Source organism: Trichoplax adhaerens, genomic scaffold, assembly GCF_000150275.1.
Source record: "Trichoplax adhaerens TRIADscaffold_2 genomic scaffold, whole genome shotgun sequence".
Classification (NCBI taxonomy): Eukaryota; Metazoa; Placozoa; class Uniplacotomia; order Trichoplacea; family Trichoplacidae; genus Trichoplax; species Trichoplax adhaerens.
The window spans coordinates 1,045,911-1,072,310 of record NW_002060944.1 but is presented as its reverse complement, the minus strand read 5'-3'; the positions used below and the strand labels follow the sequence as shown (position 1 = coordinate 1,072,310).

Genomic DNA, 26,400 nt, shown 5'->3' with positions numbered 1-26,400 from the left:
GATCAAATTGAACGCCTTGATAGTGCTGGCCCGTATCAGTTATAAAACAAAAATTCTCATCTCCCCGGTAAAATGTCAACAGCCAACGTATTACAACATCTGCTTGCTTGTTGTAATACTCCTTATTATGTAGATACATATAGTATATCATTAAATAATTCAATTTAAAGCAAGATAGAAGAGTGTACTAAGAACAAGCTTTACTCTCCTTGACCGTGATGACTTTTAAATATGCAGTTGTTTCAGCTCGTTCAATCCGATCATTGGCTGTAAATTATAGTTATGCATATAGTAGATCGTTACAAGTTCAGGAAAGAAGATAAAGTCCATGTATCTTTCTATCTCGACATCATCTCTTGTGGAGCCTCTGATCTAATTACGTTAAATCTTGATCTGATTTTTGCATTAATTATATTTCTTGCATAATTTCATTCACATGTGCAGGCAATGTCAATGTTTACCCAGTATGAGTTCGGTGATTCTTTCAGTGGGTACACTATTATGAAGCAAAAGAGATTATTTCAATGAAAGCTCTTGACTGTACGTTGATATTTTAATCCTTTATCATCATGTTATCGTTTGTTCAACGCTTTACGCCATTATATTATATTAAATTATTATTTTGCAAGAATACTCTGTACACTCTTAGCAAATGATTTGTAAATGTTATAAGTGATAATTGAAAGGCAATCGCAACAGCTCAATTTATTAAGTTATTCTTGAAAAATGTTTTGTATCACTATGTTATTGTACTATCAGTTGACTTTTTTGCATTGCCAGCAATTACCGGTTTTTCATGTAAAATTTCTCATTTGTAGCTATCATGCAGCTGATTCATATTGGTATTTTTGACTATTTGTTCCACTTTGGCTATGTTAAATCATTTTCATAAAGAAGAATTTAATTTATACGGAGCAGACAATAATGCGTGTCTAACTATTTTGCAATTAACGTAAACGATGATAGGATAAGTTTGCAATATTTTTCTTTAACTGACGTTAGGATAGAAAATTCCTTTCTGTTATATCACATAATCATTATATATAGGTGAAAATGATCTCAGAAGTAATCATTTTACTTTGAAACACCTAGAATGAATTTGATTAACCTTGTAAGAGGTACACAAAGTTGACTTTAATATATTTTTTGGTAGCGATTGCTTTTACATTACAGGCACCGATTGATAATAATAATGTTGATTTATAAAATGCTATCATAATTTTTGTAATATTGTTTAATCCATCTTAGTCTATAATTTGCGAACTGAGATGTTATTTAGAAATAAAATACTCTCTAAGATTGAATGTGCAACTTGTGCATGGGTATAATGGAGTACAGCTAGAGTTTATAAATGAATGTGGATACTGAATAATTACCGTTGTTATGATCGGCCCAAGTCATATCAGTAGTCTTTTTCCCTTATAAAAAAAGTTCGACACTTTAGCAGCTTATCTGCCTATTAAAATCAAATTTATACTGTAAATAACAATCTGATAATGCTGAACCCATTATTTAAACTTCATCCCTTGTGTTTAAGAATCAAGTTAGCAGGCTTTTATTTACGTTATTATAATAGATTAGAATAGGCCAGATGTTAGAATTTTGTTCGAAAATTGTCATATCGCATATTGTACGGCTACTCGTATTGTTCTATTTACTCCATCACCATAACAAATGATTAATATCTTTTGATGCATTTATCATCTAATACATTTTAGCGAGGCAGAGTACATAAAATACCAAGATATTTACCTAGCAGGCTAATGGCCTGATTAGTAATTTGTACGATTAATTCGAAAGCGCCAAGCGAAAACTTTCCCTATTCTTTTTTTCAATTGCTTAGAATCAATTTTAGAGTATTATTTTCCTAATTAAAATGTTGCTTAATCTTGAACTCTAAGTCTATTGCATAATTTATTATAGCACTAATCGTAGATCACTGCTCCTTTATATTTCATATTCTACTATAAACCAACGTACTCTTATTAGGCCATTCTTTGTGGTTATTTGGCATTTCTTTAATATGAGTTATAATATCGTAGAAAATTTCTTATTGCGTCTCGTAATAGATTATAAAAAAATCAATTTATTTCAGTATCCAAAGCAAATTCTTGACCATTCTTTTGAATGTTACATTTTGCACCATGCTATAAAAATCAGAACGCAAATTTTGCGTAGCAGGATATCCCCCATCATTTTCACTGAATCCGAACAAAAAGGATAAATAAAACACCGGAAGTTTAATCTAGGAGGAAATTGATGATGTAATACACAACGGGCTGAGATGATAATTGTAGCTAAAATATGAGTCTTAATATTGTAGTGTAATTTTTTATTGAATCTCGACATAGACTATAAAAAATCAATTTATTTCAGTATACAAGGAAAATTCTTAACCCTTCTTTTAAATCTTACATTTTGTACCATTCTATAAAAATCAGAACGCAAATTTTGCGTAGCAATATATTCCTCATCATTTTTAGTAAATCCAAATAAAAAGGGTAAGTAAAAAAACGCAAGTTTGATCTAGAAGGAAATTTACGGAGTAATACACAATGAGCTGAGATGATAATTGTAGCGAAAACCACAATAGGGCAAAGGGTGACTTCCTGGGTAAAGATTATACTATCCAAATTAATACCTACTGATTTATTCCAAATACTATGTCTATTTTTGGCTAATAAAACATATGCTCTAATATTTTAAGGATATAATTGGTAGCTTTAAATAATTGATTACGATACTTGAAGTGAAAATGCTGCTTGCAGACAATTGTTAACTATCTCATGACTCTGTTTAACATGATATTGTTCGAATGCACGCTTTGAGAAAATAAATTCTATGCTAGCCTGCTTAAAATTGCATCATTTATGAGCGCAGCTTAATTAACACTACTCAGAATTTTATTAAAATTGACAGGAAACTACCTATCTCACTAATTAGACATGTTGAAAATATTCTTTATTGCGTTATTACTTGGATTCTGCATTCCGTTCCAGAAATTACCATAACGAACTAGGAATTCCAGTAGGCATAGAATACACTTTAATCATGCTAAAAGGCCAAGATGCCTAAACTAGAGTTGTACCCATTGAATGATATTATGGCTACGTTAAATATAATATGACTAATCTTTGATGTATCCATTCTTCTTGTTTCCTCAATACCTTCCTTTAACCCCTTTAAATAGAAAAAAAAACACAAAAGTGTTTCTTAATTTGTTACGGTTCATTAATTTTAGCTCTACAGCCTTGTCATCCAAATCCATTCACAATCATGATTGTACTGCTTTTCATAGCACTGAAAGGTGTAATACAGATAAAAGGAAATTAACCTTTATAATTAGTCCTATTGGGATAACTTACGTAGCTATAAATTGTTGTATAGCGTTGGATGGCATTGAAAGGTTTGTTGTATTTCAGAATACAAACGTAACCTTCAACGTTTTGAATTTTCTGTGAAAGATTAATTCAATACACAGCAATAAAAAATTCTGATGCCTGTATTACAAGATATCAGGAAATAGTCTCAATGTTCCTTTCTTGATATAATTAAATTATACAGAGCAAGACAGTTTCTTGAATGGTGATAAGACTTTTTTTCATACATCAAATTTTATTGGTCAAATTTTAATTTATGGTCCTGTTGTAGTCGAAACTTTCAATGAACAGATAAACAATTTTATGTATCTCTATTATTTGGCTTCTTCCATTGTTCCCTATTACCACCTTCAAGCTAATTACTTTCACAGTCTGTCTATGCTTGTGCTTTTGCACTCAATCAGTTAGATTGATTTGCTAATTTATTATTCATCATTCAATTCATATAGTTCATTCTTGTATTTATTAACATTTTAATCATTCCTTTACTTTAGTATTTTAATCACTAAAGTATATTGCTTATTAATGTACAGGCAAGTAAAAAAAGACTGTATTAGGGTATAATACTGATTAATCTTATAAAATATGGCTATCTTCCCTTCCTGTACGCCTAGGATGTTGTTCATTACGCAGTACTCAGTGATCATATACTGCATGTAGAATTGTTAAAATTTGTAAAATCCGGCTATTTAAGAAAATTATCTAGGGAAATAGCAAATCTAACTCTTATATAAGTATAATTAATTATTCGTAATATTATATTACAGTATACTATATTTAACGATACTACTGTCAATCATCAAATCATATTAATGCAATAGTATGCGTGTCACGCTGTTAAAATATATACCGTTAAATTTCCATGAATTTACTAGCATTATAATGATGTGAAATATCTGTGAATACTTCATTTTACCTTTAACGTAATTCATAATTACATTCTGCTTAATATTGGGATATCGTGTTACTGATACTACTACCAGTCATCAAATATCGCATTAATGCAATAGTACGCGTGTCACGTTGTTAAAGCATATGCCGTTCAATTTCCACCAATTTACTAGCCATTATAATGACGTGAAATATCGGAAAATATTCCATTCTACCTGTAACATCATGTACAATCACATTCTGTTTAGTACTATGATACCGTATTAACTGTCAGTAAATTAATCATTGCGTAGCGTAAGGAACTATGAAAGAAGACTGTCAAGCAAACATTAGGATTGCATGCTACGCATTCCTACGGCACAGCCCGACTAATAAACACTCTATACTTGTATCCCTTAACTCCCTTTCCTGTCTTCAATTTACAAAGCAAGGCTATAACATGACATTACCCGTAGACTAAAGTCCTAACGTTATTTCATCAATCAAACATTGACAAGCATGAAAGAAATTGCATTTTAGTAACGGCTATATTTAGTAATCCATGGTTTCAGTCGTGATCGGTCCACGTATCATTTCAATTTTGGACATCACTCTTAAAGGTACATTCTCATTATGAAGTTGATCAAGGACTCATCGTGATACAACCCGACGGCATCATCGACTCGATTTCGTTACCTGATTAATTTACTCTACTTTTGAGATAGTGTATATATGTCACATATACTTATACATATATCTCTATATATGTATACGTAACAGATGCACTATCTCACAAGTAGAGTAAATTAATCAATCGATCGATTAATTTACTGTGTATATATTATATACGTAACATATACACTATCTCACTAGTAGAGTAAATTAATCAGGCAATGAAATCGATCGAATAATTTACTGTGTATATGTATATACGTAACATATGCCCTATCTCACAAGTAGAGTAAATTAATCAGGTAATGAAATCGATCGATTAATTTACTGTATATATGTTATATATATGTTACGGCCATTCCTAGGAATGATTTTGTCCGGGCAGTTTGCAAAATGACCGATTTCGCATACCGTCCCGTTCATATATACTTAACATATGCACTATCTCACAAGTAGAGTAAATTAATCAGGTAATGAAATCGATCGATCAATTTACTGTGTATATATATATATATATATGTAACATATACACTATCTCACAAGTAGAGTAAATTAATCAGGTAATGAAATCGATTGATTAATTTACTGTGTATATATACTGCATATACTTAACATATACACTATCTCACAATTAGAGTAAATTAATCAATCGATCGATTAATTTACTGTATATATATATATATACTTAATATATACTGTACCTTATCTCACAAGTAGAGTAAATTAATCAATCGATCGATTAATTTACTGTATATATACTTAACATATACACTATCTCATAAGTGGAGTAAATTAATCAGGTAATGAAATCGATCGATCAATTTACTGTATATATGTTATATATACTTAACATATACACTATCTCACTAGTAGAGTAAATTAATCAGGTAATGAAATCGATCGCCTAATTTACTGTATATATATATATACTTAACATATACACTATCTCACAAGTAGAGGAAATTAATCAGGCAATGAAATCGAGTCGTTGATGTTGTTGGTTGGCCATATCATGAGTCCCCGAGTCCTTGATCAACTTCATAATGAGAATGAACCTTTTATGAGTGGCATCATTCCTCCTGGCAATGATACTCGGGATATCATCCAACCTTCACTGTTTTCTATGCCAGCAAATGATGAAAAGTTCCACGGTAACATGGTGACCACTGACAGGGCAACAGCTGAATCGCAAAGGGTGACATGATGTGACATTACTTTCCATCTAGTCGATGACAATACGCCTGGTCGTGGACTGACGGACGAGGGTACGTTGGATACCATTGTCCATGGTACAGTAGGATACAGTACGGAAATGAATATCATCATTTCGTGGCCAGCAACAGCTTTCGTGGGCAGCCTTTTAACCGTAGCTTGTGCGAGCTGTTCTTCAGGAAATACTTTTAATGTTATTTTAGCTGTTGTGCTGGCTAGTCAATCAAGAATCTTGTTGGATTGTTTGAGAAGATTGGAAAGTGTCTCTGTTGCAGAAATTTGCATATGAACTGTAGACTAGCATAGGCTGTATCGACGTCAAGTTTCTTAGCTGTCCTCGCTAAAAACAAATTGGCCATTTTATCACCAATGATTACAATTGCAAGAACAAATTGTTTCATTAATTATTTATCGCTTGATACGATTCACTGAGCATTGGTTATTACCCAAGCGACAACAAATTGGTTCTGGAAGACTGAAAATTCTATCCAAACTGTGTCGACTTAACCGTTAAGGAGGCAATTTTTTCCCAATCTTGACTCAGGTTTGAAAGCATCAACATGATACGAGGTTATGGGCCTATAGCTCAGGCATATTTTGGCACACTCTTCACATGGGGTTTAACCGCTGCTGGTGCGGCATTAGTGTTTGTCTTTTCATCTGGCAAGGTATGTTTAGAGAATACAGTAGAATTCCTGTTCATGAGTGATTGCTTTGAAATTGTTATTGTTTTTATGGACCATGTACAGTATTAGGATAACGATAGCTCAAAGTACAGTGTCTTGACTTCACCATGGGCTTCTACGAGTAGATATACCTCTAGAAGTTTATGACTTAATAGCCCGATCAATCTGATTTGATGAGAATGATTTCATTTAGGCACAGTGATGCCTTTTTAGCACAAATGCTTTGTGTAATATAGAGAATGGAAACCATTTTGACTAATTGGAGGCTTTTTCTCTTCTGTTTTAGAGAAAAGTTCTAGATGGTAGCCTTGGATTTGCTGCCGGAGTAAGTTCAACAACGACTTGAGATGCAAATAACGATATAGACGTGTATGAACCATCCCAAATCTTTTCTTAATATTCCACACGTTCTAACTTGTAACTAGAATGATGCTTCAAAATTATATTTCTCTCATCTTTTATATCGATTCTACTTTCTTCAAATTGTAATGATTAATGTAACATTTTAGCCTTATTTGAATAACAAGCTCGCAGGGAACAACCTGCATTGCAATATCGTATACTATGATGGCTGGTAGCTGTTTCTGTTTGTTAGTTATGCAACAGTTTCTATTGTCCACAATGGATACTGCAGTACCATGAAATTGTTTTTTCTTTGTATCAATCGTCAACCACGTACTATAAAGCAATATTGACTGTTTATTACTTGCCCAGCAATAACCGATAGACTATTTTACTGTTATAACAGGTTATGGTGGCAGCTTCCTTTTGGTCATTATTACAGCCAGCAATAGAATTAGCTACAAAGTCCGGCCACTACGGCCAAGATGGCCAGTTTTCTTTTATACCCGTTGGAATTGGTTTCGCATTCGGTGCTGCTTTTGTTGGTGTCACTGATATGATGATGAGTAGAATGGTAGGGCAGCGATGTTTGAATATTTTGTTTTAAAACTTTAATGAAGCATATCAATTTGTTTTTATTGCCGTTATCATATCGTACTCTACAAATGTTGTCAAAATCGATCATAAGTTTTTTATTATTCTATAAAGAGTTACGTTATAGTAGTACAGTATAGTATCGTCATCACCTTTTAAATGTTCAAATTCATTTAGTCATTCTAACTATTTCGAAATCCTTCTAGAATATTTCTTCACCCCAAATCGCTTTAGCAAATGTGTACTGTAAAAGTATGAACGAAGACACCGAACGATTTGAATTAGGAGCAGAAGATGAAGAAGTCAATAATCGTTATCATCACCAAAGCGATAATAGTAACCTTGTCTATCGTTCACTCAATAATAAAGCAGTTGAGAATAATAAAACTCAACATTCTGAATACCAGAAAAATTCTGAGATGATTAATCTTCAATGGCGTCGTATCATTTTACTAGTCATCGCGATAACAGTCCACAACATTCCAGGTACACCAATTTTCTTCCATTTTGCAAAACTTCTACCGATATACTGTGTATTTTAAGTTGACCTTTCTTCAACTATCAATTACAGATACACAAAACCTGTACAATTAAAATAAAATTGTAGATAAGATGAGTCATCTAGATTTCATGTGCTCTGATCATGAAACGTAAAAGTATGCATGTTGAAGAATGTATTTTACATTCAAATTGTAGAGGGTCTTGCTGTTGGAGTAGGATTTGGTGCAATTGGAAAAACGGAGCAAGCGACTTTTGAAAATGCTAGGTAAAACTATTGTTACAGAAAGATAGTATGTGATTGCAATGAAACAATTAAGTAATAGATTTAGTAGCTGGATTATAAGAGCATAGTAATGATGTTAACACGATATGTTCGAATCTATTTATGTACTGTACACACCAAGTATTATACGTATGTATTTATTAGACACCTTAATTAATAAACTGTACGATGATACAAAATGTTCTTAAATTCGCAACGAATAATTTACTGAAGATTGTTACATACGCTTGATGTCAGCAATGTATTTATCAAAGTTACTGACTATCAAATTGCTCCACGCAATGTTTGAGAGCGCTAGCACCTTGCTATAGTGCTTAGTACATAACAACCATCGAGCAACAATAGATGATTGGATAAATCTTGCAAAGTGATAACTTTGAATTAGGATTGTATTCAATCTTTTAATTTAGAAACCTAGCAATTGGTATTGGCATTCAGAACTTTCCGGAAGGACTGGCTGTAAGCCTACCTCTTAAGGCCATGGGATTCTCAACATGGACAAGTTTCTGGTATGCGGTTTACTCATACGTTCATGACCTTTTGTAGCCTTTTACTTTCCTATTATTAATGTATCAATTTAAAAATAAACGTAGAATTGAATTAATTACCTTACGTCATTATAAGAATATTTGACGATTCAAATTTGTACAGGTATGGACAACTGAGCGGAATGGTAGAACCAATAGCTGGAATATTAGGAGCTGCAGCCGTTATGGTAATTGAAGTTTAGCCTTAAAATTATCTATCGAGACTCATATATAGTATTTTAACGTTATCTTTCAGATAGCTGAACCAATTTTGCCTTATTCATTAGCCTTTGCTGCTGGTGCCATGATTTATGTAGTCATTGATGATATTATCCCGGAAGCGCAAACTAGGTAAATCAATCAAATTCTGCACTCAGTACTCTAAATAATTTACAATAGCCGGTCAGGCTAATTGATTCTGTTATTTAATCTCAATATGTACAGTGGTAATGGTCGTTTATCATCCATTGGTTGTATCGTTGGATTTCTCGTTATGATGTCCCTTGATGTTGGATTGGGTTAAAGTTCTGACTTAGCTTATGGAAGCTTAGGATAGTACGCGCGAATTGTTAATGACATAGAGATTAAAATTTTAGTAGAGTATTATTCTATCATCTCATCATATTACTAACATACCTGAAAGTATTTGAAAAAGCAACAATTTCATCTATCAGTATATCGAATTGTATAAATACAGTTAGAATATCCTTTTGAAACATTGTGGCGATATTCGTATAACGTGTATTTCAGACTGCTGTATCTAAACGAGCATATAACATTCAGCATCGCGTAAATTTATTTCAAGTTGTGTTTTTACTACGGGTATAACAACAAGTTTGTGGTATATTTCTTATTATACTACTTATAAATATACCAGAACGTAGTGCAAAGTAAAATACGTATTAAAACTAGTCTGTAATAGAATATATAATGTGGTAAATCATACGTATAATTATATATAATTATTGTAATAATATGCTATCTATACGTATAATTTTTCTTGCATCATGTATTTGCAGTACGCGAAATCTTGACCTGGGGAATTCAGAATTCTCTCCATGCTCATTACTTGTACTGTACTGTACATATATTACAAAAGGATAAGCTGTAGCTAACGCAGATACCATTATTGTTTTACCATTTCATTATCGGAATTAACGACGGACTGCTACTTCCGATTGTATTATATAATAGCTATTCCCGATCATTTACGTGCATTCGAAAATAAAAAGTGCAGCCATAGGGAAATCCAACATTTAGTTGCTCTGGATATATAGCATTACGACAAAAAGAATAACAAGTTCGGATATGTAATTATTTATACAGTAGCACCTCTTATTCGTATAAGAAATTAGCCATTAAAGAGATACAAGGAACTAAATATGAACTTTAGCCGCAACCTTTAGGCAAATTTCCAATAAATGTGAATATTAAAAAAATGTTTTTTTATTTAAATGTACTCCAAATGAGCATTTTTCAATCCATGGTAGAAAAAAATTGAACAGACTCTATAATCATTTTAGGTATTTCGACACCAACAAAGTTTATCTATCCAATGCAAAATGGGCAGATGTTTGTACTACCGACCAGAGAAGAAACATCCTTTCCCAAATCATTCAAAAATTCTTTTACAGCATGAAAAATCTTTAATAAGCAAAGATCGTACGTGCAACATTTGTATAGGATCGTTGGAGCAAGTATCATAATTACTTTCTTGTGAGAACTATAACTTTTTATTACGGGAACGATTAAATAAGTAACGTTACGCGATCTGAGGGAAAAGTTTTTTCAATTGGCAAACTGTATCTTCTGGCGATGTAACGGTATGACCAATTGTGCGTTCGCTATTAAAAATTTCGTGATCGTTCCCACCCTGATCGTTGCGAAAATATGTTATCTTAGTATTAAAAGCATCGATTGAATGATACATTATATTCGCTTAAAAAGCAATCAGGCTAAATCGCTAACAACTGTTATATACCGGTTGAGTTTTGTCACCAAAGAAATAAATTTGATCGAATTCATTCGCTGGTATATGACGTAGGCAATAAGTTTTGTCCCATCCGATTGGAAAGACATCAATACTAATTTGCCCACCTATGTCAGTGTCCAGTACAAAAAGTTGTAACAATTTTGATTAGTGGTTATAATATTTTAATTTTCCTAAAGTAAATTGTCCTTGGATTAACATGTGTACCGATCGCAAATTGTAGGCCAACATCAGGAAATTCTTTTCGGAGAGCTTGTAGAAACTTGAGTCGAATATTTTCAGCCTAATAGAAATTGTATCGTCATAGATAAATATAAAATAGGATAGTATGATAGTATATTATGATAGTATGATAATACTCGTATACCATCATAGAGAAAAACTGTATACACGTAGCTAGAAAAGTTCAAACAAAGTTTCTGATGATACCTTGTCCAAAGCGACAAATTCCAATCTTTCGTCGTAGCTACAGCTGCGTCCAATAGGACAAAGATTAATCATGCTAGAGCGGAATTCAACAAAAGTACCTCTAGAATGACAAATCAAGAATTAATGAACTACTGTTATGTGATGTTAAGTTATGTAGTACTACAGTATATGACTCGTATGTATTGACGTAGAGCGATAACGAATATGCGTCTACTCTATTTATTATTGCATGATGGTATTCAACCTTTTCCTAGGCAATTGCAATTCAGACATGTATTTTAAAGCAAAGTTAATGACTTTCTGTAAGTTATCATCTCCGATGCAGCTGACAATATTCTATGCAGGTATTACAAAAAGGATCAGAAGTCAATTTTGAACAATTTATTTACCCACTATTCCTACACTGACTATTGATGAATAGCCAACAATATCATGGTATAGCAAGTTGACTGACCTCAGCGCTTATTAATTCACCCTTCTTATAACCAACAACTCCATTTTCAGCAAAGACATAATCATAAAACTTGGGAACTGGCGAGAAAGGATTGAAATCATATAATAGAATTGATTGTAAACTACCTACTTCATATCCATTGCAATATAAACAGGACCAACTAATGTAATAAGTCTTACAAGTCGTGTTACAAGACTTGTTGACAAATTGGCAGTTGTACTGAAAAGACGTAGGTATATTCAAGTCATCTATAAAACAATTTTCTACTCCTCTACGGAAATGCTCATTCCATTTGAAATAACTGTCTTGGCAAGTAAACCCAAGCGGAACTACTGAAGAGTATACTGTTTATAGTAGATCCCATTTGTACTAGTGTTGTCGCCTGCTGATGATCTTTGAATTAATGTCCTATACTGCATGTATTTGTAAGCTTGGATGACTAGAATACAAACAGCGAGCTATACAAGCATGCCATACGATAGCATGTAAGAGAAATAAGTTTATCTTTTCCTTACTATCCTCTCCACCCAATTGTTCCTTGATTTTGCCATAATCTGATCCACCAACAATGCCAACAGCAACATGTTTCTTAAGGTTTTCTAGGGTGCATTTCATGTTATCCTCAATAAGCTAATATTGGAGAGAGAGTTAGTCAAGAAGGAGTTGATTGATCGATGACGGATAGCAACTAGCCAAGAGAGTGCAAGTACTTGTACTGTTCAAGCCTACAATCTACAATAGTACAGCCTTCAATGGATCATCGCTAACCTTGCGAGCTGGCGTTAATGTGCCATCCACGTCGAATAATACAAGTATTTTGGCAGTCATTTTCACCGATTCTAAATAATCAATTTCCTAAATGTTGATCTCCTTTTTACAACCGATTCTCGTCGACACTTTAACTACCAGTAGTTCTACGCACCAAAATGAAATCTCCGAGTTAGTTGTATCCGGTTTGCTCAATCGCAGTCAACAAAACTCCGTCAGCTGTGGTCCAGTTAAATATACTGTACTGTACATGCAGTATACAGTACAGTACGTGATAAATCCGTCCATCCGACCACACAGTACACAGTACTGTGTAATACTGTACAGTGTACTGTACACTGTTCAGTACCAATCTCGACATCTCGTTCATGAGAAGTCTGTCCATCCGACCATATAGTGCACAGTACACACTATACTGTACAGTGTACAGTATAGCAGTTGTACTGTACACTTTCAAGGTCGACATTTTTAAATTGTTATTTACGTCTCAAAGTTATTCAGCTTTATATTCGTATAATTCTTATTACATTTTGATTCACACTCGTGATTTTAGGGTACCTTAAAGTACTCTGATTCGAACTGGTTCACACTGTACATACTGTACACTACAGTACATACTGTACACTACTGTACCGTACCGTACAGTACGGTTCAGTACCAATCTCGTACATGAGAAGTCCGTCCATCCGACGAAACAGTACAGTACAGTATACAGTACAGTACGGTACCGTACCTGTTGTACTGTACTGTACGGTATTGGTGATAATGTTAGGGTAGTACGGTACTGTACGTACAGTACCGTATAAGGATCACTAGTATCTGCTCACCCGGCGGCAGTTTCAAAATGGCGGATTATTGCTAAACAACTTTGGATAGATTTCAACACAGAAGAGAACGCCATGACTTCACACGATCGTAAAGAAGTCAAAAAGCTAAAGGATAAAGCTGCCAGTAAAACTATTTTCGGCAGTAATCAAGACATTGTTGTGATTGCAGCTGAAGATATGGTAAGCTATGACAGAATCAGCTCACGAAATGCAGCAGTAGCTTTAGAGCAAGAGTATAGTCAACATACTTTAGGCATGGAAACGAAATGAACAGTCAAGTGAATTATGATGATTCTCCAGCATAGACTTCTATATGGGTGAATTAAGAATGATAGTAGAATGCAATCAATTTTGAAGCTGATAGTTACCTATAGTACTTGCTATAGTCATCGGTAAGGAATAAATTAACCTTCCAATCGATACACATCAATTAGAATTATTGAATTAAATTGTTATCATTCAGTATAAGCTTCAAGATCGATAAATAGACACGGTATAAGGATAGAGTGAATTTCGAAAAGGATACAGTTACTCTTTCCTAACAATAATATGGACACTATGATATTGAGAGAGCCTATCAATATCGCCGATTAGAGCAATATATTGTACACGTATAATACATTACTCGGCCTGTAACATACACGTGAACTAATTAACTTGCTAGATACTTCATTAGCTGCTGTGTGCAGTGATCATAGAATTAGATACATACTGTACAGTGACTGATGGAAAAAAAATAGCTATTACGTAAGTTATTATTCTGAAACTTAACAAAAGTCTTAATATAGATAAATACAGTTACTGCGTGACAGTAGATGGTACTGCATTCGGCTGTTTACTAAACTAGCCAGATCCCTCATTAGCTGCTGTGTGCAGTGATCATAGAATTAGATACATACTGTACAGTGACTGATGGAAAAAATAGCTATGACGTAAGTTATTATTCTGAAAGTTAACAAAAGTCTTAATATAGATAAATACAGTTACTGCGTGACAGTAGATGGTACTGCATTCGGCTGTCTACTAAACTAGCCAGATACTTCATTAGCTACAGTACTAAAAGCTTCAACAATTGCAAATTAACAACCAATATAAGAGTAGTATTAATTTCCTGACCAATGGATTGATTGATCTGGTTTCATGATATGTGTTTTCGTATTGTATATCCAATAGTTGAAGAAATGCAACGAAAAACACTACGCCGACGTTTATAGCCTGGATATAAGCAACACTGGAATAACAAGAATTGCAAACTTAGAAAAGGTAAAATCATTCCTCACACCTGCCATGATAGTATCAATAGGTCAACAATGACAATACAAGTAAAAGTATATCAAAGCCAAATCAATGATTTCTATCGTTATTGTTATCTTTACTATGAACTAGTAATACCGTATGCAATGGGGCTATGTCGTTATGCTTGCTATTGGAATCAATGTCAATAGAATCCAATAAATAAAGAATTATAATTAATTAACTTTATTTTCACTCTTCCTTTAACTCCATCATTAAATACAGTTTATAAAGCTTCGAGTCTTGGATTTATCATGTAATAAGATAGAATGGATAGATGGTTTACAACACAATCAGGTATTTTTGTTACTGATTAATATAGCATGTTTGATATACGTATCGTAAAACAAGTATATAACAACCTCTCCACACCAGTGTTCCCATATAAGTTTCTAGGGATTTGACTTTCACCTTTTTCTGTATAGGAATTGCGTGAACTGAAATTATACTCGAACAAAATTTCTGAGTTAAATGGCTTAGAGAAGTAAGTAACCAGTAGCTGTCAACATCAACATTCCCAGAAACGATCAATAATAATTTAACAACGACAGTACATACAAGTGTATGCTACGGCCAGTGTCGATAATACCTTTCTAGTTACCTATTGTATGTACAATTTTATACTGTACAGTGTACAGTATACTTATCTACTTTCTTAATCTAACTAAAAAATGTTCACAATGACAGACTTAAAGGATTAACTAACCTAATTCTTCAGTTTAACAACATTACTGAAATAGGTAAGTAGTATTCAAATTTATCTTAGGTTTTGTATACCATAGATTGTGTAATATTACCAGTAGCATATTTATTGATTAGCTGTTATTAATTTCATTTAGGCAACGGTTTAAAATCGTTAAGGGCACTCAAACTCCTCCGGATAGACAATAATAAAATTAATAAAGTGGAAAAAAACACGTTGACTTGTTGCCCAAATTTAAGTAGCTTAGACATGAGCAACAATTGTATCCATGATTTAACGGTGAGTATCTTTCGGCATTTATGTGATATAATGGGGCTAGTATAGGAGTAATTATAATTTCAAGTCGTTCATTCAGTCATTTCGTGATTCGTTAATCTAAATAAAATACCTCCCGTAAAAGTATCAGCTGGGATCATAATACCATTATTTATGACTGATGCATCTCAATTTTGTGATGATATGACTTATTTCTGTTGATATCTATAGAATATCTGCTGTTTGAAAGCCTTAACGGAACTACGATTAGCAAATAATCAAATAGAGCATCTACCGGATAGTCTTGCTTGCAAATCAGTTAGTACGATACAAGCACCATAATAATGAACATTATCAAAAAATTTATGCGAGTATTTTTCATGCTGTAACTCAGACTGCACCATTTCGCTAGTTATAAGTGAAATTAGATTAATCAAATCTACATAATTTATGCAATTTTTTACTAGCTGTCGGAATTAGATCTATCAGGTAACAGTCTTACCGATGTTGGTAGCTTGAATGGTTTACATGTTTTGAATGTAAGTGTTAACAATCATTTTAAATAAATCTATACAAGCATGTCGTTCCAGAATAGAAATAGAAATACATAAGAAATCCAAAAACTGGACGATTTATTGAGCGACATGCCCAACTAATTTTGAATTTAATTTACTTTGATAGAATCTTAATATCAGCCGAAATAAAATACAGACTTTGGAATCATTAGGGAAAATGGGGTTTGTATTTATTTAATTAAACTGAATTCTGAATACTATCCGGTAAGTATCCTTATCAAGATAAAAACTTGACACTTTCAGGCGACTGCAAGAACTGCGAGCAGCTGACAATCTGATTTCATCAATATCGGTACTTCATATTCAATGATTATCGTCGTAATACAAGTATGAAGTATTAACGTATAAATAGTCTTTAATGGTATCTATTACAACTATTTAAAGAGAATAAATGTTCAATTTCCGGCTCTCGAAATACTTGATATACAACGAAATCAGATATCTTTTATTGAAGATATGGTAAGTTATCTCACGATGCATACTGCTTTTAAATACGTTTTGTGTTCTGCCACTGTATTGTAGTCAGTTGTCAATATGAAACTGCTTGATGATTTATGACAGCTGTCATTGCATTTTTTCAAGAGATATGGGTATCTAGCCTAGAAGTAGTGACAGATCTGAATCATTACTTTACATAATCGTTTGTAGATATAACAACGTTGACTATCACCATTGGATATTCTCTTCTTACCTGAAAATTCTATACACGAGACTATCTTGCAAAAACTTAAAAATGGTTCTTTTCATTATTTAGGAATCACTAAAGTTAATTTCTACCGCAACAGAATATTTACTAATAGGTCAGTAAAATTGTTAGCACAAATCGCTATAATTTATTTGATGCCTATTTTCTCTTCACTGCAATATTTTTGTGCAAATGATGTCCAAAATATTCTCTTTAAAATTGAAATTAAGGAAATCCTGTTGAGTCAACTCCGGAATATAGGGGGTAATCATATGCCTTTTATTGATTTATACTTGTAACAAATAAGAATGTTAGCAGACTATTGAGTAATTTCATCGGCTGTTGCAGCTAAAGTAATGCTTCTCATGTGTTAGATTTTTAGCCAAGATATGGGAACTTGTTCTAAATCTGGAATCCTTGAACAAGGTATCTAGTATAGAAGCTAATCGTTATGCTAGATTTTCGCAAGTATGTTAATGTATAAGATATTTGGACTTTTGTGTTATATTCTAACTCCAAGAAACAAAAGAGATCGAAAAATAATCCGAAACGACCGGGTTCTGCAACTATTATTATGAGAAAAATGTCAGGTTGGCGTTGTATTTCTTGCAGTCCCATATATCTCCATTAATAGCGATATACAGTATTACCGATTCTATTATGTACAACTCAGTACAAGTACTTACTTACTTACTACGGATATATCTCTACGGCTTTTAACGAGCTTATTACAAAGTATTGCAATATAATAATTGAACGAAAATTTCTGCCATATATAGGATTCGAGTCCAAAGAGGTAGAGGAAATAATTAAATTTTCTACAAGGCAATTGCATACATTTGAAACTTCAGTACAAGAAAGGTTTGCTTGCCTATTTATTTTATTAATATCGTTCTATGTGTAATGATAAAATAATGACTTCTTGTTATTTCCTATGGAATTGCAATATATAGATTTAATTCTATCCGGAAATCAATCGATGAGCTACTCCCTGTACAAGCCATGTCTAAACGATGTATGATTAACTTCAAATTTACACTTTAGTATATATTCGCGTACAATGATAAAACGATGTATTATTTATTTTTACATATTGAGATCCTTAGTATCAATTGCACAGCATATTTTTCTATAAGGAGCTGAACTACTACTAATCTTTTGGTAGTGTAGGTTTATAACAAAAAAACAGTAGTAGCAGAGTAGGACATAATAAATTCCTGTTATTTTATACATCGTTGAAGTCAAGTTAATTGCGTTGCTAGTAAAACTAGAAATCTAGATTTGACTGTCATGTATAATCGATTCAGTCATGTTATCAAGAATTATTATTGTATATTCAAAGTATATGTGTACAAATTACACATTAAATCTTTCATTTAAATTCTTGTTTGCTGAATTTTACTATTGCAGCAATATCACCTTCCAAGAGCGCAATGGATGAGCGACCATATTCTGCAGGACAACGGCCATCTAGCCGCAGTGGAAGGTTATATAATAAATATCTATTGTTCTGCCTTAACTTTAGAATTACTCGTACTGCATAAATCTGAAAGTCAACTATCGTGCAAATAAATTGCTATAAGTGTAATAAGCAATATCCAATTATTTTTTGACTTTACAGGCTGTCACGACTTCAGGAAGCTATGGCTTTTGCAACTGAAAATTTTACGGAAGAGCCTGAACAGACCTCATGACAGTAGCGCACTGTAAACCCATATTTACCTAGCAAAAGTGGGATGATGTCTTAATGCTATAACAAAGAATATTTTTTACCAGCTTATTATTTTCATTTCATTATTCTTTATAGTAGGTAAATAATAATATTATTAATGGAATATCATTTCTGTAGTTATAAATACCGTGATCAATTGTGTAAATAGCCCATTATTTTTGAACGATGATCATGGTTGTTGTAATTTAATAGGATATTGCGAGCATGAGAGAAATGCCAAGTTCGATATTTTTTTAACCAAATTGATAACTATTGCATAAAGCAAGGAATTCTGAGCTCGATGACGTAAATCGTGTTCATTACGTATCTGTTATTTTGTAATTTATGTTATAATATAATATATTTTTAGAACCAAAATCTGACGACAGATCGTTCATAAAAAATAAAATATGAATTACTCTTGACGTTACAGTTTAATAATATTTATATAAAATATAGGCCATGCATGACTCTTACTACGATAAAAAGGCGCTATCACCATAACATACAACAATTGAATAGCACAACATGATCTGGCGATAATGACGTTGTAGATGCATTGCACTGTAAGTGGAAAGCATTATTGTTTCAATATGCTTGCATAGCTTGTCAAGGCCGTCAGCGTAATAGAGGCAGTTTCGCTTCTTAAGATGAAAGGACTTATCTTGATGCCAGTAGCACCAAGTTGATTTTCTAAATAGTTGATTTCTTTATCGGAAAATCCTTTCTCAGGTCCGATGCAGACAGTTTTACATTGAGCTAGGGTGGATTGAGGCGTAAATCCAACCTGAGCATTATCCAAGTGCCTAGTATCACCAAAACATATTGGGTGCACATTTGATTGTAATTTTAAATTATGCAAACGATCAGCAAATGTCAACGTTGGTAAATCGAGGCGGCCACATTGCTTTATAGCGCTTATAGCAATCTCAGTTAATTTCTTACAACGTGCAGAGCTAAATTGCGAAATTTCACCAAGTTCACTGGCGTAGAGGTAAAAATGGCTTACTCCTAATTCAGTACATTTCTCGATGACAAGATCTAAGCCTTTACTTCGTATAAGTGGCTGAATTAAATTGATTCTCGGTTTATCCAGTACTAATTGCGTCAAGACTTGATCAATGTTTACGTGAGCAATTTGATTGCCTTGATAAGCATCGATCCTGGCCTGTGCTAATTGATTTCTACCATTTATAATTTCTACCGTTTCTCCGACTCTCAGTCGCATTACATTCTTCATATGATGTAACTGATCGCCTTGTAAGGCAACTCTACCATTTTTGACCAGGTTGGAATTTAAGTAGAAGCGATAGCATGGCATGATTCAATCGAGTAGCTAGGCAAAATTACGCGTATGTTTATGTGAATCTTGTAGAAGTTGTAGGCCACTAGTGTGGAAATTTTCCGTCGCAATAGGATAAATCAGTTGTAGCTTTCAAATTCTTCAATCGTGGTGCTAAAACTATCAATAGCAATAGTGTTAATACCAATGGTATCAGCTAAAATTGGCAGATCAGAAAAGCCTATTTAAGAATTGCTGCATTGCAAAGTATTTCAATCCACCTGCATTAATATCAAAATCTGATTGGAATTAATAATCTTCACTTTCTTTCGGAACGCAAGGCTTTCATGCGATATAACACAACACTGCCAAATACAATTAGCTTTTAAATCAGAATCTAGACGCTAAGGGATATTATCTTTCTCTAGATCTGCTAAGATTTAAAGTTATCATGTTACTACAGTAGATTTTCCTTCAGTGGAATTACGAGCCTCCTCAGGGAAATCATGGCCGCCATCGGCAAGATTGCCAACTACAGTACTGTACTGTTGGTACTCGAAATCAGGCAGTGTACACAGAACATTCGCCTGTACAGTATCGGTTAGTCTCTCTATACAGTCATACAAGTGGTGTATTCGATCTGCTCACATGTAAAAGCTTTTATATAGATCGCACAGTATAGCAAGATACACTGAGTAGTGCTGCTGGTATTCGTAGCAGACTATGGTATGCATATTCACTATGCTATTTTTATAATATATCATAGAATTCGTTTCTACTGCAAAACACTGCTGCACACTATTTCAGGGACTACTAAGATAAGTCCCTGACTATTTTGACTGCCGTAATCGTAAAGTAAATAATAGTTTCTACTTTCTTCCATACTGTATGTAAAAAGAGTCTTATCTAAGATGGTAAAGTGTTAATGGATTATATAACAGTCTTATCTAAGATGGTAAAGTGTTAATGGATTATATAACAGTCTTATCTAAGGTGGTAAAGTGTTAATGGATTATATAACATAGTCTTATCTAAGATGGTAAAGTATTAATAGATTATATAATAATTAGAAATGGATTGTATAACATAGTCTTATCTAAGATGGTAAAGTCTTAATGGATTATATAATAATTAGTAATACCACATGCAAACTTTGGTACGGTAGACTGTACAGCATGCAGTAGTATATTACTGTAATATGGTGTGCTTGGAATCTTGCTAAATTAATGATGTATCCTAACTCAAAGCAATCTTCTCTCTACACCTCATTTTCTTCGCCTAATGCTGTACTCTGGCAGTCTGACTCTGTTATGTAAATCTGATGCACAAAAATGCTGTACAATATATATGACATTATTGCACGCTACACTGCTTACAACTACTACGCAAATTAAGATATCAAGCAAAAGTAATGCAAAGTTGATAACGCGTAACTACCAGAAACAAGAATTCTTACGGTATCGATTAGGAACAAACCTGAAAATATCGGTAGCCTAGAGCCAGCAAATATATTTTTATTTTTTATCTTAAAATTCATGTTTTTGCATAAATTTATACTACGCGTAAAACAAAGTTGTAATAAAGCTTGCAATAATAGTAACGCATGAGCCCTTCTACCTATTTATTCCATGACATTCATGAACACATTGAATGATTTTTTGATACTGCTAGCAAATACTTTACAACGTATGGGGGTAATATTCTTCGGCATAATAGCAACCATCAATAGCTGGTACATTTTCCGTTACAAATTTTCAGATATGCAGTACATGTACATCGTTCTTGAACTATTATAAATATCCACTAATAAATATCATCTAAATTATAATCGTTAATTTAAGGACCTACTATTCGTGAAGGTACAAATTACAGCGGATAATTAATCATATCATTACTGCATACTGTATTATAGTCTGTACAAAAGAACTTTATAAACATATATTAACGATGCAATATTACATTTACTACAAGTCTTTGTACAAAAAATGTTTGATATCAAAGATATTGAAGAAAACTAATTTTAACAATGCACTAGATTACATGCGAGTTAAGCAGACAATGATGCCTTCTTTCGTGATGCCTTCGTTACAAACAGAACGAACGACATAATCTTTTCATACATGGTAAACATCAAAGCTGTAGTTAAGACGGTCTGTAATAGCTTCGCCTCCAAGCCTTTGAATAGACCAGAGAAACCTTCATGCCTAGCGAGGTAAATAAGACAGAGTAAAATTCGATGTGTGACTGTCATGTTAGGTTGATCTTTAAGGATTAATAATCTTAAATATTTCGGTAAACTTACGAATTAATACACAATGAGTTACAAACCTAATTATCTCCTGCATGATAGTAATGAAGGTACGCTTCTTATTGGCCTTTTCAGAAGTATTGTGCTAAGGGTATTTATGGACATATAAACTAATAGTTAATATTAACGACACCTGTCTTTATGCGGCAGTTATTTTATATGAAGTTACCCTTAAACGAGCTTGAGAGACTTGCAGAGGGTAAGTGAGCACAGTTGCAATAGCCTTTGAGATTGCGCCCATTAGGAATACCAACCAAGATGGAATCTACAGTAAAAACACCAGTTGTACATACAAGTTACGACCTATTATGAGCTAAGTGATAAAATAGAATAGTAACCAGCGGCAACCATTTCGACATAAGGCTATTCATGTAAATTAATAGTAGTAATCATAATAATAATAATAGCGCTATTTCATTTGAAGACTCCAGCTTTAAATGATTTTAACGAGTAACCTGCATATTGTTTTTTCCTCGAGTAATGTATCTTTTAAGAGCTTCATATGACATGAACTGAATAGCGGGATTACAACATAATACCAATGATGGTGCTAGACCACTCCATAAGGAAAGTATTCCCTCTTCCTTGATAATACGTCTAAAGCAATCTGCCATTATAATAACGATACTTTATCAATTAGACTGTCTACTCGTATACAATGTAGCTCAATTTGAATTAGGTGGCATTACATTAACGTCAACTTACCAAAAATACCGGTATACTGAGTCTTTTTTATGACTTTATTGTTATAATCACGAACAGTCACACCTTGCAAACGCAGTCTTGTATTTGCAACCCAAAGTGGAGTTGTTGCAAAAACATTAATAGTACCTGTATTACATTACCAACACTTAGCAAGTTTTAATTCAAGACTGTAAGCATAACATTCACAATTACTATACTGTTTATATTGTTGTCTTTTTTTAAGCTCGTAAAATGAAGATAGCAAGTAGAAACGCATAAACTCAGTACTATAACAAAAATTTAACATCACGATTTCTAATATGACAGAATCTACAGAGAATTAAATTTAGCTATTATATTGAATGCCGCTAATGATCTCGAATTGAAATAAACTCCTTCAAAAATTAAGAAGTGCGCAATTAATTAATTTTCTTATTTCCACTTAAAGTAATGTTCTCTTTCCATAATCTATGAAAATGTAATGGCTTAACCATACACTACAATCGATACTACCAATAGGTTGGTCCAATATTTAATTGATGAACATATCTAAATATATATTTTGAAATAATATTCAAGCGCGAAAGACTTACCAGCAACCATTCCAACCACTAAATCACTAACTGACTGAGTTAAAGGTAGTTGTTTAACCACATCCAACATCCTCAATCCATTGAAGGCATAAAAATAGACAAAATTCGAACAATACAGGCTGGTTAGCACAGGTCCGAAGCCGGTATAAAGAGCAGATCTACGGAGAAAGTGTAGCGACAATTGGTTTAGTTATTAACCCGTGTTGTTCATATGATTCTATTGTATTTGCAATATTTTAAAGTAATGGTTATAAAACAATTTATCTTACAATCCTTCCTCTCGGATAATTTTGGCTAATATCTGATGGGTTGGTTTAACCAGTTTGGTCTGCATATCAACTATACATTGATCATGCAAAGATCCACAAAGGCATACGATGATATCAATGAAAAATATTAACAAAAAGTAATATAAATACAGAGGTATTTATAGTTAGTAAAGTACTGCAATTGCGCCATGTATTTATCTTTCAAGCTCATTCGCAAGCTGATAGCTGCCTAACTCGCACGATGTTCGACAGTTTAATAAGTGCACATGGCTTACTATCAAGCAACAGAATTGCATCAGCCTTATTTCAGCTATTGCTACAGAAATCAAGTCAGCTAGAATTGACTTTGTTAAGCAGTAGCTAAATATACAGTGCATATGTATCACGTGAGCATATAAGTACGCTAAGGTGGTTGTTTATATATCCGAATTAGATAGCTAAACACAGTATTTAATATAAACGCGCTCAGACAACCTGGTTATAAGAATGTCAACGTCAGAGGTTAACCCTAAGTAAAGAATTAATTAAAGTTAACATCAAGGTTGAGATACTGAATCGGCGAATGCTTCATCAGCCCACTATCTCAGATTTGGTGTTAACTCCATGCGGAGATGTTCTCCATTAATTAGGGTTGAGCTAATACGTTGACAGAGTTGGCTGATCATGATGTATCGTAACATACAGTGTACAGTATGAGCTAGCTGGCACATCGAAATAACCCATCCATGCACTCTATGAAATGCTATTCTAATTTCAGTAGAGCCCGTAGGAATAAGCACTAAAGTATTGAGCATGCAAAAAGCTCAACTGCCATACTTGCAAAGTGTTGTGTCTAAATGCCGCCTAAATCTGTACAAAATCTCCTATACATTACCTTGCAGACGAGTTCTAGCCAGATCTAATGGATAAAAGGTAGACATCGCTACCGCGCTGCCCTATTTAGAATAATACGATAATCATGAAAAATTATCAGAAATAAACAAGCTTTGAAGATGATGCACGCATCCATTGACCAAAATTTGCACGAATGGCTATAAACGGACATGATATATGGATAGTAATAATGGATTGTATGAGCGCATATGCAATACGGTTTAATAGCTTGCAACCTTGCAACTTTTCGACCGTTATCAGAATGCGATAGTGTCGACTGTGTACTGTGCAAGGAATGGCTAACGCTAAAGTAATAACATAATCAAAGGCATTCTTACAGTCAATACAACTAACTGTATTGATCGATCGCTATAAATGTTCTGGTTTTACAGTCGATCCTTTTTACTCATGCCTTCTCTACTTACTGTTTTTGACATCAACCTTACTGTATTCATTAACAGGCAACATTGTAGTTATACACAATCAAGTCTAAAATGAACAATTAGCCAAGAATTTAGTCTAGGTAAAAGCTTACAGAAGCTCCAGCAATGGCGTGTGTTAACGCATCGAAGGTTAAAAGCGAAGACATGTTGATGAAAGCTTGTCGATTGCTGTCGTGATGGGCTGAAATTGAAATCGGCGGATTGCTCTCACCAAGGCAAAAAGAAGTTGCAATACTCCTGTCCGCTGACTCCTACTTGACCCGGTCGAGGATTGTTCGTTCAGTACTACGTTCCATTCATGACCTAACCATCCATACAGTATGCGTAATATCACCAGAGATGACGGAAGTGTATGAGCAGCGACGACATCGGCTAGCATGACATTGCAACGATAAAGGTCTTTGACTGCACCGTATGTCTTGTATTGTACACTCGATAGTTGATACCACCATGGGTCGGGTCGAAGGTCGTCCTACTACACTACAGTATGGAAGTACTGGCTGACCCCCAACCCTACCCACCCCTACCTGGCTAAGTATTGGTTGGTTTTCCAACGGTATCACGTGATGGGCTGATACTCGGGTTATGAACCCGAGCTACTAGACACCGTAAGGACTTGACCTCGGATCGCGTCGGACAGGCAGAGTAGCGGACTGGAATGATGGCCTTGTACTGCTAGCTGAAGGGTAAAAATCAATCAATCAATCAATAGCAAGTCATTATTGCATAGGGGATCGAGGGTTAGATGATAAAGGTAAAAGGAAAATCGCTATGGGATAAATGCAATTATACAGCGTAGTAGGTAGATGCTGTGCAAAACAGATGTCAGGCAATGATTGAAAATAGGCTGGGGGGTGTTCGATTGGTCGCCCACCACTGTATTGCATTAGTTGCAAGTGCAAAGGTGCTGATTCATAATTAATTAAAAAGACTTGCTATCTCTTTCTCTCTGTTAGTAGCCCTTGCTAACTCTATCTCTACTGATACTTGGTAACTATCTAGTGTTGACAATTTCAGTACTAGGTACATCATCGAGGTTTTATAAACGGTTTCTGCTACCGATATCTACAACATCTGTTTTGTACAGTAAAGATAAATAAATTGCCAATCGAAATCAACATCCATCGTCATTGAGTAAATAGTGAAAATCAAAAATTGGGTTGATTCTTAACAGATTAGAAGAGGAGAGGG

General features: G+C 33.8%; 5 protein-coding genes across 5 annotated transcripts; 2 read left to right on the top strand and 3 right to left on the bottom strand.

Annotated features, from left to right (window-relative positions):
• Positions 1-6,694: 6,694 nt before the first annotated feature.
• Positions 6,695-9,590, top strand: TRIADDRAFT_21514 (uncharacterized protein; the record flags this gene model as incomplete). The annotated part of the gene is made up of 9 exons (XM_002109727.1): positions 6,695-6,802; positions 7,107-7,145; positions 7,569-7,736; positions 7,963-8,242; positions 8,453-8,522; positions 8,951-9,049; positions 9,192-9,255; positions 9,324-9,418; positions 9,512-9,590. The coding sequence occupies 9 exons, from the start codon at positions 6,695-6,697 to the stop codon at positions 9,588-9,590; spliced, it is 1,002 nt and encodes a 333-aa protein (XP_002109763.1).
• Positions 9,591-10,829: 1,239 nt separating this feature from the next.
• On the bottom strand, positions 10,830-12,768 carry TRIADDRAFT_52968 (uncharacterized protein; the record flags this gene model as incomplete). The annotated part of the gene is made up of 8 exons (XM_002109153.1): positions 10,830-10,940; positions 11,049-11,164; positions 11,265-11,340; positions 11,487-11,586; positions 11,731-11,822; positions 11,941-12,017; positions 12,456-12,570; positions 12,709-12,768. 8 exons carry the CDS (start codon positions 12,766-12,768, stop codon positions 10,830-10,832), a joined length of 747 nt encoding a protein of 248 aa, XP_002109189.1.
• An 839-nt stretch (positions 12,769-13,607) lies between these two features.
• TRIADDRAFT_52967 (uncharacterized protein) lies at positions 13,608-18,740 on the top strand (the record flags this gene model as incomplete). Its single annotated transcript, XM_002109726.1, has 17 exons — positions 13,608-13,715; positions 14,709-14,798; positions 15,054-15,125; positions 15,254-15,312; positions 15,516-15,568; positions 15,668-15,810; positions 16,018-16,104; positions 16,254-16,325; positions 16,746-16,820; positions 17,116-17,161; positions 17,277-17,310; positions 17,421-17,514; positions 17,567-17,636; positions 17,826-17,907; positions 18,000-18,061; positions 18,457-18,532; positions 18,668-18,740. The coding sequence occupies 17 exons, from the start codon at positions 13,608-13,610 to the stop codon at positions 18,738-18,740; spliced, it is 1,296 nt and encodes a 431-aa protein (XP_002109762.1).
• A 597-nt stretch (positions 18,741-19,337) lies between these two features.
• TRIADDRAFT_52966 (uncharacterized protein) lies at positions 19,338-20,078 on the bottom strand (the record flags this gene model as incomplete). Its single annotated transcript, XM_002109152.1, has 1 exon — positions 19,338-20,078. One exon carries the CDS (start codon positions 20,076-20,078, stop codon positions 19,338-19,340), a length of 741 nt encoding a protein of 246 aa, XP_002109188.1.
• A 2,008-nt stretch (positions 20,079-22,086) lies between these two features.
• Positions 22,087-25,355, bottom strand: TRIADDRAFT_21077 (uncharacterized protein; the record flags this gene model as incomplete). The annotated part of the gene is made up of 9 exons (XM_002109151.1): positions 22,087-22,301; positions 22,402-22,432; positions 22,517-22,612; positions 22,803-22,954; positions 23,053-23,178; positions 23,625-23,782; positions 23,894-23,963; positions 24,768-24,828; positions 25,302-25,355. The coding sequence occupies 9 exons, from the start codon at positions 25,353-25,355 to the stop codon at positions 22,087-22,089; spliced, it is 963 nt and encodes a 320-aa protein (XP_002109187.1).
• Between the last annotated feature and the right edge of the window lie 1,045 nt (positions 25,356-26,400).